General features: G+C 36.7%; 1 protein-coding gene across 8 annotated transcripts in view; it reads right to left on the minus strand.

Annotated features, from left to right (window-relative positions):
- The window catches only part of nckap1 (NCK-associated protein 1), a 33,731-nt gene that overhangs the window by 10,981 nt on the left and 9,170 nt on the right, over positions 1-13,580 (minus strand). For 4 of the 8 annotated variants that reach the window (XM_028467949.1, XM_028467951.1, XM_028467947.1 and 1 more), the window contains 16 exons: positions 10,837-10,947; positions 7,866-7,958; positions 7,090-7,146; positions 6,859-7,001; positions 6,154-6,244; positions 5,911-6,048; positions 5,793-5,841; positions 5,552-5,708; positions 3,631-3,687; positions 3,185-3,281; positions 2,430-2,536; positions 1,941-2,073; positions 774-855; positions 594-652; positions 347-492; positions 75-207 (listed from right to left, as the gene is read on the minus strand). In XM_028467949.1, coding sequence (XP_028323750.1) covers positions 75-207; positions 347-492; positions 594-652; positions 774-855; positions 1,941-2,073; positions 2,430-2,536; positions 3,185-3,281; positions 3,631-3,687; positions 5,552-5,708; positions 5,793-5,841; positions 5,911-6,048; positions 6,154-6,244; positions 6,859-7,001; positions 7,090-7,146; positions 7,866-7,958; positions 10,837-10,947 — 1,653 coding nt within the window. Of the gene's footprint in view, positions 1-74; positions 208-346; positions 493-593; positions 653-773; positions 856-1,940; positions 2,074-2,429; positions 2,537-3,184; positions 3,282-3,630; positions 3,688-5,551; positions 5,709-5,792; positions 5,842-5,910; positions 6,049-6,153; positions 6,245-6,858; positions 7,002-7,089; positions 7,147-7,865; positions 7,959-8,397; positions 8,425-10,836; positions 10,948-13,580 lie in introns of those variants that run through there. The other 4 variants (XM_028467950.1, XM_028467948.1, XM_028467953.1 and 1 more) reach the window with 2 other exon arrangements.

Below are 13,580 nucleotides of genomic sequence, written 5' to 3' on the forward strand. Positions count from 1 at the left end.
TATGAAGAAATAGTAAAGATTGACTGTTGTGCCTTCTCTAGCACGTCAAAAAGTGCCTGCAAGCAAGTGTTTACCTCCTCAGGACAGAGCTCGTGTGTACAGGACATAAAGTGTGTGCAGAGCAGAGGGAAACAGATGGAGTGTCGACTTTGGGAAGGAAGCTCCAAACACTGCTGGAACATTTTTTCAAAAGCACGACTGTAGAAGCTACACACACACACACACACACACACACACACACACACACACACAAACACACACACACACACAAACGCACACAGAAAAACAATGAGTTAGAGCAGTGTTCTCCCTCATATGATGATGTCCCTGTGGATGGACGTCTCACCAGAAAATAGACAGGTCAGACGTCTCCACGAGCATCTCCACCAACGAGTCCACCATCTTAGTGTGGAAGATGATGGTGTTCATCATCTTACCCAGCTCCTTGTGATCAGCTATACCCAGACTAGCTTTGGAGACGCTGGTGTAGGCCTGTAGGGAGGAGAGAAACACACACACACACACACAGTGTGAGAGGGACGAAGATTTCAAACACATGATCCATTAATATCCATGATGATTCATGTTGTGACCTGTAGTCTGAACCAGTCCAGTCTCATTCCTCTGAAGTCAAACACCTCTCCATCCTCCACTGGAACACACACACATCACAACAAGGTCAGGATGAACTACACAAACCAAATCTGATTAGATTAAGTGCAAAAATACTACTTAAAATATTATCAACCAAAACAAACAAACAAAATTCGTACCTTGTTTGACGCTGAGTGAGGTCATAGTGTTCACAAAAGAAGACATGATTATAGACTCATCCTCGGGACACACAGACAGGTTCTGGGACATAAAAGGAAGAAGGTAGATTGTCAGAAAAAAACATGAAAGAAGCTTCACTAGATCTTCATTTATTCTTTGTAATAAAGCATTCTGGGCTTTATTTCCCTTAAAAAACCAACTCCCATACTGGTGGAGGTGCAGCAGGTCACACATTAATTTCCCCTTCTCGACCAAGCACAGCAAACACCAGATTATTTTATGCCTTATGAGATTATCCTATGAAATAATCCAGTGGTCTGAGGTGTATTAAGAGTCAATTTTGTCCCGATGAACTACTACGAAAACAGGTCAGACCCCGACAACCCTCAATATCAAACTTGTTTATGACCAAAACTCATTGGCCTTCATTTATCAACCGTTTGTATGTTCAGATCTGAGCGTACGATGTGCGTAAACAGATTATTCAAACAAATTTAACAAAGTAAAATACATTTTTTTTAAAGCCCACGTTACTGATATAACTTTTTTGGTTTTCCTGTCATGGAATACCGTATAACCATGCTAATAAACTCTGTGCTGCTAGGCTCTGTGTTGGAGAATAAGGTCCTATTTACTATTGTTATTTATTGTCGAAAGCGTGTCGACTGAGAACAATATAAACGTCTTATTTGTGTGTCTCTCCAGGATCTCTGCTGTGACGTTTGTTCACAGTGCACACAGGGGGGCGGACGTCTACTCCTCAGTAGCTGATTCTCTTCCACACAGAGCTTAAATAAAACTATTTGACTCCAGTTTTCACGCGCTCAAAAAGCACATCTTTGTTTTGCTCCACCGCAGATGTGAAGATGCAGAGTTTCATCTCAGACAAGTTTCTTTTATTGTTTAACCTTAGTGGGCGGGGCCTCCGAAACAGGAGAACATAACATATTAATGACGATGAAATTTAGCAGCCGGATTTATCAACACCCGATCATTTGTATGCTGGCATTGGTCAGATAATGTTTCATAAATCACACGTTGGTCCTGTTGTACGATACAATGTGAACTCAAATTTACAGCCGTTTTCATGCAAAGTTGATAAATGAGGGCCATTGGGTGTGTGTGTGTGTGTGTGTGTGTGTGTGTGTGTGTGTGTGTGTATCTACCTGCACCAATTCATTCAGCACCACAGCGTCAAAACCAGAGAGATACTGGACGTAGTATCGCTGCATGACGGGGCCGTACTTCCTGACGTGAGCTCGGAGCTCCTCCATGTAGAAGATCAGCTCTGCTATGTGTCTAAAGAACACACACACACACACACACACACACACACACACACACTCGGTTACACACAGACAGGAACACTACACTGCTGCACGTGTGTGTGTGTGTCATGATGGAGCATCTTTGTGTTGAAAAGATGAGGAAATATTTAGATGAAGCACATCATCAAGGGGAAAAACTGTTTCTACATCTGGTGTTTCTTCCTGAAAATGACTAGAACGGGAGTGTTGCACATCAACAGGCTTCTTTGATAACTGGTGACCACACCGTTTTGGGAATTACTCATAAATAAAGTAAAAAAAACAAAAAAAAAAGCTGTATATTATCTGTACTTAATAAGTTGGTCAACGTTCATGATCTGTGCATACTTGTCTATAAAATCGTCCGTGCTTTTCTTCTGGATGTTGTCTGCGTGTCGAAGGAGCCAAATGATCTCATCACGAGCAAATGACAGCGCCATGAACACAAACAATGCCTGCAGGGAAAAAAGAAACATCAAAATAAATTCAGCAAAAGAGAATTTAAAATTTAAAACTTTTTTTTTAAGTCAACGTTTAGATTTCCACGTAAATGCAACTCCACTAAATATACATGAAATCTGATGCCTGCACAGACACTTTTAATGCTTTTCCAGGTGAAGATTAATGTTAATACCAAAGACATGAAGTCACAAAAAGTCTTGTAACAAGTGGTGGGACTTAATTTAAAAAAAAAAATTGCTGATTTTAAACATTTTTACTGCTGATTTTAACATTCTTATTGATTGTTAAACAGTTTAATGTTTTCTGTTGCACATTTTAATCATATAAAGCACATTGAATTGCCTCGTGTAGGAAATGTGCTTTTCAAAATAATATACATTTTTTTGTGAGTTAAAGTCCCAGCCCTACTTGTGACCTTTAATCCTTTGAGGTGATAAAAAAACATCAAACCAAAGCTAAAAGTCTGACTAATGGCACATTTTGCTTTGCTTTAATAAAACAAGTTCTTAATAAAAATAAATTTAAATCAATATATTACAATTAATCTTAATTCCCCAAACAAAAATTGTGTTTGGAGGACGTAAAAACAACCACAGGGTGTGTCACTGTCTAAACCTTTGACATCCTTAACACAGACTTACTTTAGGACCCAGGAGTCCAGGCTGGTCGGCTAAGACGGTGGCCAGCTCCTTCAGTGCTGATCGGAGGAATTTGCGTCTCTCTCTGTGCATGGAGCCTCTGCAGAGGGTTGTAATAGATTCAGAACATGATCATGTGATATTTTGACACTTTTAGGACAATCCAGCACTAAGACAAAACTTGTGTAGATGGGAAAAGAATGGGAACACGGATGAAAGAAAGAAAGCTGAATAAATAATGACAACAAAAGCTGAGTGAAGACGGCAGCACGGAGAAGGGAAGAAGATGAGGGATGAAGTGGAATAACGGGAACGTTTCAGTACGAAACTTCCCACAAGAAAATGAGGAGGGGGAGAAAATTGGAAATATTTAGAAAGCTCTAAGATTTTAATTATGTGTAAGCCACAAAAAAACAAGGATGGCATGAGAACTGTAATCTTATACGCACGCATGGGACAGAGCCTGTTCTTTGCACTCCCTGATGTCGTTGATGCGTTTGTTATACCTGAAAAACACAGAAGAGAAACAAAGACGTCAAAGAAGACAGAACAGGAAACGGTAATACATCCAAATACCAAAACAGACTTAGAATAATGAAATAAGATCTCCAGTGAAAGTTTGACTCAAAAAAAAGTTAAGTTTTGTTATCATCCAATCCAGTAGGTGGCTCTAAACTAGAGCTGGAACAATGCGTCAATGTCATAAGTACGACAACGTTAATTTTTCACGTTGAGTCGTCCCACGCCAGTCCAGTGGCGGTAATACACTGGAAATCTCGCTGCTAGGATGCTATTGCTCAGGACGAAGAAGAAGAACTCCCATCAACAATAATGTCGTGGGCACCAGCAGTGGAAGCAGTGTGAGTACCAAGGAGCAACACATTTGAAAATGAAACACCCTGGAGCGCTCCGTCAGGATGGCACCAAAATACCGTAATTACCATTTCCTCTCCAACCTTGGAATGAGTGATTATCGAGCATCGCAACAAAATGTTTTATTTTATTTTAACAACATGACATTGAACTGTTGATTTGTTGTATAAATGCATCACTACCACTGACGTTAGCATCGTTAGCTTCATGCAGTAGTTGAACAGGTATATACCGTATTGAAACCTGTCACAATGTAGCCGTTTGTACTTTATAAATACCACGATCTAGAGACTTGTTCTCATTAAACATATTATATAAAAGTATCTATCTATAAATACAAGGTCGTCTGTGTGTGTGTGGTTCATATCTTGCTGACGCGGTGCCTGATCGAGCCAAAACTTTTTACCAGCATGCTAATGGCCCACACAGAGAGAGAGAGAGAGAGTTGACAACGAAAGTTTGAAATAGACTCAAAAAACTCCTGGAAGTTATTGGCGGGCAATGTCAAATGTGCTCAAAGCGAACAGCGACACATGCACATTTCTCCGCGATAAAAAGCTGATTTTTCACCACGTGTTTATAACCTCATGCACACAATGGATGTACATGACATGTTTGTGTGTAATTAATTTTCCTACTGGGTTTGTTGAGTTTTTTCTTGCCAAAGGAGGGTCTAAGGACAGGGGATGACATTTAGCATCCATTTGCTTAAGTCCAGCGAACATTGGTGCAAACATTATCTATCAATTTATCATGTTCATGTCCCACAGAATTAAACCAGGGCAATCACACACACTATTTTACTTTGCACCCACAAATAAACCCCTTTATAACACTACAGAGTATGTACACCTCTTTGTACATCCAACCTTCAAACACATACTCATTTTGACACAAGACAACTCTACTTAAGCTCCTCCCACAATATAAATACATACTTCCGACGGGCCCTGTATTAGTTATTACTAATTACATTTCATAATATTATACAAATTTAATTACTTTGGAAGTCGAGCCTGTGAGATAATAAAATATATGCATGGAGTGGACTGAATTTAGCTGAAACTGATTTGCTACTGTGATTATTCATGTGCTTTTTCTGTGTCCTCTTTACAGTAATGACAAAGCAGTGTGAAGATTTCTTTGAAAAAAAAAAAAAATCCAGAGCCCTTTCACACCCTAGGAGAATATTTGAAATATACTTTTCCAGCGCAATGACCTGCAAAGCAGTGTTTAAGTATTTAAATAAAGAATTGTTCATTAAATGTTAAAATATTAACAACAGATGGTTTGAGATCCTGATTGTATGAACAGTAGCATTGATCAAGTCATCTTAAAACTAACAACCAAAAAACATTAGATTAGTCGATTAATCAGAAAAATAGTCGCTAGATTAACTGTTTCAAAATAATCTTTTGGTACAACTCTACTTTAAACTCGGAGTGCAGGAGCAGCTAATGCGGCTACGCTAAAGTCAACGTTCCATTGTCGTCCTACCCTCTGATGTTGACGAACAGGTCTTCTGCAGCTTTGTGGATGTGAAAAACTTCATCCCTGAACAAACAGAGGCAGGTGGAGCTCTGCAGCGCTAGCTTCCACAAGGACAACGCCGCCGCGTCACTGTTCAGTACGCCGTGGCACAGGATGAAACCGACTGAAAACAGAGCAAAGAGAACATCGTGAGTCGAGGAAAACCCACTGTGGTCGCACTCATTAAATCAGTTTATGTTGCACTTACAGACAATCCACTTCTCCATTGTGTCCAGAGACAAGTATTCACACGGCATCTAAAGATGGAGACACACTTTAGGCCTGTGAAGCAAAACTCACTCAATGAGTGAATTAATGATACTAACAGTGTCGGACTGAGCCGGGTTGAGCATGGTGGAAGGAGCAGAAATGAGAGAGAGCAGCTGGGCGTTCCTCCACTGGTCTGCAGACAGGTTTCTCCTGGGGTAAACCATCTGAAGGCTGATCAGGGCATCAGAAAGAGACTGGAACAAAAAAACAACCAAACACACACACACACACACACACCTCAGCATTGGTTCTTTTACATCTCAACAAGGCTCGACAAACACAAAAAATAAAAGCTTTACCTTCCCGTGAGGAACAAACTCCTCCATCATCTTCTTCAGAGGGTTCTCATAGTCCACGATCATCTGCCCCAACCTGGGATACTCCCGGTCACTGCAGCAAACAATAGTGGTCACCAATGGGTGAGCTTTACTTTGAAACTTTGTGGAAAGGTGGCTTCCTGGACAAAACTACTAGATAAACATGTAAAATTATGGGGAAATGCACAAAATGACAAGAAAAATAAACAAAAGACAACTAAAATAATCAAAAAAACACACAATATGACTATAAAATATACGACAAAAAAAACAAAAATACACAAAATGACTACAAAACATGCAGGGTACACAAAATGACAAAAAAAATTCACAAAATGAGTAGAAAAACATGTAAAATTAGAGAAAAATATACAAAATGACAAAAGTGCACAGAATTACCAGGAAAGCATGTAAAATTAGGGGAAATTACACAAAATTACAACAAATACTAGAATAACATGCAAAATTATGGGAAAATACACAGGACAACTAAAATTATTATTACTCCAACAAAACACAAGAAAACTACAAAAATACACAAAAAACAAACAAAATGAAAACATAAATATACAAAGTGCCACTGAATTAAACAAAACTGCAAAAAAAAAAAAAAAACCTCAAAAATCAACAAAAATACACACAATGAGAACAGAAATAGTTTTTTATTTTTTAATAGCGATGCATCACCTGGCTCCGTGCGTCATCTCATGAGCGTAGTTGTACAGTCCAATGATGGCCTTCCTCTCCTCTATACGAGACAGCACCGTCATCAGGGTGGTGTAGGTCACCACCAGGTCCAGGTAGTTCTTGGTTAGATCAAAGTTCACCGTCTGAAAGGTAAGGAGACGAGTATCATCAGATAAATACCACATGTGAACAACACAGTTACTATGAAACTACACCACAATATTTACTCACGATATCAAAGAAGACCTGGCAGGCGTCGATGGTGTTTAGAAGCTCACACACGTGATCCTGTGGTTAAAGAAAGGAAAGATCAGCTGTGTGTGTGTGTGTGTGTGTGTGTGTGTATGTGTGTGTATGCAGAATTAAAGTTAGATACTGGAGATTGCGATATTAGACACACGGATTGGACATTTAGATAAATACTAGAGTTATATATTGTAGGGATTCAAATATATTTAAATAAATAATAGATTGTAGAGATTAAAATTAATTTAAATAGATACTAGAGATATAGATTGTAGAGATTCAAATATATTTAAATAAATAATAGATATATAGATTGTAGAGATTCAAATATATTTAAATAAATAATAGATATATAGATTGTAGAGATTCAAATATATTTAAATAAATAATAAATAGATTGTAGAGATTAAAATTAATTTAAATAGATACTAGAGATATAGATGTAGAGATTCAAATATATTTAAATAAATAATAAATATATAAACTGTAGGGATTAAAATATATTTAAATAAATAATAAATATATAGAATGTAGGGATTCAAATATATTCAAATAAATAATAGATAAATAGATTGTAGAGATTAAGACATTTAAATAGATCCTAGAGATATAGATTGTAGATATTAATAATATATTTTATTTGTAACGCACTTTTCATTTAGGGAATCTCCGATTCAATTATAAGCCATATTAATATGTATTTAAATAGATACTATAGATATAGATATAAATAGATACTAGGTGTGTGTGTGTGTCCAGACCTTGAACTCCATCACATCTACAAAGGTGAAGTAGTAAAGAGCCAAATTCTTCAGGATCTCCGACTTCTCCTTCTGCAGCTGAGCCAGCTGTTGCTGTAGAAAGCAGGAGGAATGGAAAAAGTTTAAGAATTTAAATCATTTAAATAGTGAAACAGTTAATAACATTAGTTTAACCTGTTTAAACATGCATGTTCTTAATATTTACGCAATATAAAGGAAAGCTAAAGAGCATCAGTTCTCAGGGTTGAGTTGGAAAAGCCCAAGAAATGCAGAGTGTGTGAAATATTGTTCAATGCAATGACTGATGTTCCATGAGTATTAAATCCCCTTCATTGGACTGTACTGTTATCAAAGAAAGTAAACATTCAGTGGATGAATGAAAGGAAAAGTTAAAAAAAAAAAGAAAAGCTGCCGTTGAAGAGAAAAAGCGGCACAAAGCAAAGCCACACCTTAAAAACAGCAACAAATACAAATAGAATCACATTATTGCACAACTTAAATACAACAAAAAACTGAGAAGACAAAAACTTACCAAAAAGCGCATGTCCGGAACAAGCCAAGTTTAGCATGCAGAACACAAACAAACAAACAAACAAACAAAAACAAAGCAGAAAAACAACATAAGAGACAGTACCTGCACAGTTATACTCAATAAAGCAGTTTACACACACACACACGCACACAGCATATTGCTGAAACACACTTAGGCCACACATTATAAGCTCAGCTGAAATCAACATCAGATGAGTGATGATTTGATTAATACAAATACTTGCTATAACTACGACTTAATCACTTATTTAAACAACAATATGGGAATATTTTTACTGATCGTTTTGTAGGTAAACATCACTTAATTACAGCTTCAATTCAATTTAGAGTTCAGGACTGAAACGCTTTCAAAATTTGTATTTAACCATTTTTCTCTTAAGTTTTACAAAAACATGAGATTATTGAAACAGGGAGAAGGCGTCGACGTCATCAATGACGTTGACGTAAAATATGCGCGCCGATGCATCGTCTGACCAAAACAAAGATGACGGTGCGAGAATAACGAATGCGAGTGGCTCCTCCGAGTTTCAAAAGTGCAAAGCAGTGAAGCCACACCCTCGTTTGTCAAAAGTACTGTAGCTGTTTCCCGTAACCCTCGGTTACCCGATGGGACAAGGAAGAAACACCCGCCGTGACATCAGACACAAAGACACACACACACACTATTTATTTTATTGAATGCTAACTCTGAATGCATTATTTTGTACTTTTAAGTTGAAGAGCAATAAACATATATTGAAATGTTAAGGAATTCATGTTTTTTTTTCTTCTTCATTTTAGACATGTAAATCAACATGTATAATATACTTTTAGTCAATTAATAGGGAGATAATCGAATCGAACTGGAAAAAATAATCGCTAGATTAATCGTTTGAAAAATATTCGTTTATCACAGCCCTAATCTGAATGCAAATAATATAGTTTACAGGCATCAATATGGATTCCCAATAAACATTTCTACTTATATGGCACTTGTTGAAGTTAGTGACAGAACATATAAACATTTAAATAACAATTAATTTACAGAATCAGGGCAAAATTATGGAATGAGTTTGGAGATAATATGGAAATTTCAATAACTGACAGGAAAAAAAAAAGCATTTTAAATAAATGGACTTGAAATAGGGCTGGGCGATATATCGATTATACTCGATATATCGCAGCTTGTAGTCTGTGCGGTGTTGAAAATGACCATACCGTTAAACTCGCGGACTTTTTTTTTTTGAAATGTCATCTTAATGACAACATGCACAAAAGGGCACTATTTGTTTTAAAATATTGTAGTGGCATTATGTACAAAAAGTGCACTTTAATTTTGTGTTTTGAAATGCCATGTGAGTTGCATCCTGCACTAATGTCTTGTTTTGAAATGTCTCTGTGACAATTTTGCACAGAACGTGCACTTTCTGTTGACAATTTTATGTTTGAGCCACTCACTGTTTAATAAATACAGTTATGTCAACTTTGACTTAGTTGTGATATCCCCTTTTTTGCATGAAAGTTTAAAATTGGCATATATTAATGCAGTATGATCAAGAATGTTTTAATGTAGACATATAGAATCATCATACTGGTGTGATTTTGTGCATCAAAGTGTTAATTCAAGGGTAATGCAAAATATCGAGATATATATCGTGTATCGTGACATGGCCTAAAAATATCGCGGTATTTATAAAAGGCCATATCGCCCAGCCCTAACTTGAAATGGTAAATGGACTTGATTTATATAGCGCCTTATAACCACACTGAAGCAGTCCCAAAGCGCTCTACATATCAGCTCATTCACCCAATCACTCTCACAGTCACACACCAATGGGACAGGACTGCCATGCAAGGCGCTAGTCGATTGCTCCACTGGGAGCAACTTAGGGTTCAGTGTCTTGCCCAAGGACACTTCGACACAGTCAGGTACTGGGATCGAACCCCAACCTCTCGATCAGAAGACGACCCTCTACCACCTGAGCCACGGTCGCCCTAAATAAATATTGTGCTCTAAATTAATGCAATAATAATGTTTAATTATGGTCATGTAGATATATATGAAACTTTTTTTTCCTACTGTAAATGATGTCCAATGTGATATTCATTTGTCAACATGTTCATTAATGTGATTTGAGAGCAGCCTGAGTTCTATAATATGTTGATTTTAGGGGCGTGGCTTTAAGGATACGCCCTTTTGGGTTTCTGTCACACTCCTATCATGTTTTATTGGATTTTAATATATACATTTCTTTTACGACTAATTTCTGTTAATATCATATGAAAAATAAATAAATACAATTACAAAATGTTTGTCTGAAAGTTAGTTTATACACGAGTTCCAAAAACTGCTTCAAGTGGACTGAATAATTGAATAAAACACGTTCACCCGTGCACACATGCTCCGCCTCTGCTTTCCACATGCACGATTATTGCTTACATTATTGTTCCTCGTCTCGACCGTGGGAAACTTGCGTACGATGAATTTAACGGCGGACTCCAGGTTCTTGTCCACCAGGTAGGAGGGCTTGGCTTTGGGGTCTCCACATGCCTGGAAGGACAAGAGCAGGTGAGAGGGAAGATTTTTATTCTTTTGGAAGTCAGAAAATGTACATTTTACAGTGAAACCAGGTTTATCTGAGAGCAGGAGAGAGAATTAGTTTTTCATTTTACAAAAAGTGAACACAGATATTTCTAATAAATATATACAGTAATGCACATGCTGCACTTCCTGTGGTCAACGTCAATCGTTTTATTTAGTTTTAACACCTTTTTGAGAAACAAAACATGAAGAAAAACCTCTGCGAGGCGTCGCGGATTGTTGTGAGTGAGGCAGAAAGTAAGAGTGCTCATGCATTATGAGTAGAAGTGTAGGTTAGGGTCGATGATGAGGAAGATGTGTTTCATGCACGTGTCATGAGCAGAGAGGAAGTGATGGTGAAAGGTGGAAAAACAACCTGAGGATTCGCTTCTTCTTCACGGGTTCAAGTTAAAGATTCGGCTTGATTTGCATGTTTGGAGGCGTGTGAAAAGTCACTAAAACCTGACAAAGGTTACCTAAATAAAGGGCCCCACAATGACAAAAATGGCATTCAGGTTTCCAGCAGTGTCGGTACAAAACGAAGCCTCAACAACACAACAAATAGGAGCTCATATGAACACGAGAACCCAGCGACATTACTTTGTTTTATTATTACGGTAAAAGGCTTCAATCTTTCCTAAATAAATACATTAATTAATTAATAAATGTATTGTGCAACTAGGGTTGCAAAGGGCAGGATAATTTCCATTTTAAAAAATGAATTTTTTTTCGCAGAAATTGGAAGTAATTTTAAATAACTGATGCTAATGTTTCAGATGATGCTAAAATATATTTTCTCAACTAAGTTAAACATTCCTGTTAAGGGATGAGTTTTAATTTTTAAAATGTTTTCCGTTAATTGTATTTATCTGTATTATATTTTACTGGAGGTGTGCACTTGTGTTTAATTAAGTCTTTAATTTATTTATGTACATTCGCTTTTCTATGTTTTAGTTCGAAATATTTCTGCAGCATCTGTAAAAAAAAAAAAAAAAAAAAACCTTTTCCCCACCTGAAATCAAGTATTTCTGATTCTGTTTCTAAGTTTTGTTTTGAAATAATATAATTTGTAATGGATGATAATATTTAGCTTTTTTTTTTCTTTTAAACTCCCATGAAAAGGTTATATTTTGGAGTATTTCTAAAACTCCACAGCTTAGGTTTTCATGGTAATTTACTAGAGCTTTTCCACCTGTTTTCAACCCTACAGCTATGGTACCTATGTGGTCATTATTTTTTTGCCTACTTTATAAAGTGGTTTAAATCCAACGGTCCATGTCATTATTAAGGTCTGTATATTTCAATGATGACTTCCAGCACTTGTGAACTGTGAGTTCTGTATCTTTGATTTGAATCACTGAATTAAATGCAGATTATTGACAAGAAAAATCCAAATAACAGAAACTTTAAACCCAAACAAACCAGGTTTCATGAACATCTAGCTCGACGTTAGATGTTCAGGGAGGTTTACGACACAAATGAATGGAACCGTTCTCTGCAGACTGAGCGTCCAAACGAAGCTGCAGGACCAATATTTTAAATCTTTTGCATCATTTTGATGCAACAAAAAAAAAAAACAACAAACCCCAATCTCATGAACTATTCAACATCTACGTCCAACACACACTCACAACTGCAGGGCCTCAAACACAAAACACTGACACTAAGGAGTGAAACACACACCGTGAACACACAGACATGGGTTCAATGAAATCCATGCATCTGCAGGAGTTAACACAACAACACTCCCCTGGGTCCTAAAGCCACTAACTTCACCCTAAACACACATAAACTAGTTCCTACTGTGCCACAGAAGTGTAGTTAGTATTTACCCTTTGACTGACACCAGGCAACTATGGAGGAAACGTCACCAGGTTACGTTAAATAAATCATGTGTGTTTAAAGCTAAACTAAACTACACTGGTTGGGAATTATTATCTACATTCACAAAATTAATCAGTAACTAAAATTCAGGTGATATGTTTTTAGGGCTGATACCAATACCAATTATTAGCAATCAAGGCAACCGATAACCAACACTTGCTGTAAAATAATTTCAATTTTGGTGTCAAAATTTAGAATAACTCACCTAGGATTTGACTAAATGTAACAGTATACTGTTTGTTTATGTACACTGACCTATGGTTAAAAAAACACCTTAAACTGTTAAAGATTAGGTTTAAGCGGTTTTAAAAAATTATATATATATATATATATTTTTTTTAAGTGTGGAGATCTCTTAAAGTTCACTGAAACAAATAGCTCCCTGAATTTTTATATTTTCTCTTCTCTCTCTGTCACTTGCTGTGTAGCCAATCAGTGAGGGCTGTAGGCGGGACATTTTTACCCCAATTTCCACTGGATGCATAACTGAGCCAAAGGAGCAAATTTAAAAATAAACTTATTTTAATCGGCTATCAGTGGAAAAAAAACGACTGCTACGATTATTTAAAAATGACGCCGATATTATCATCCATGCCGATTATTGGTCGATTTTTAACTAAAATATCAAAATTTTTGTTTTAAATCATGTAAATATAATAAGTAGATACAATTGTTTCATTTTATTCATTATTTCATTGAGGATCTTTTTCCTTTTTAAA

This window comes from Gouania willdenowi, chromosome 15, assembly GCF_900634775.1.
Source record: "Gouania willdenowi chromosome 15, fGouWil2.1, whole genome shotgun sequence".
Lineage (NCBI taxonomy): Eukaryota > Metazoa > Chordata > Actinopteri > Blenniiformes > Gobiesocidae > Gouania > Gouania willdenowi.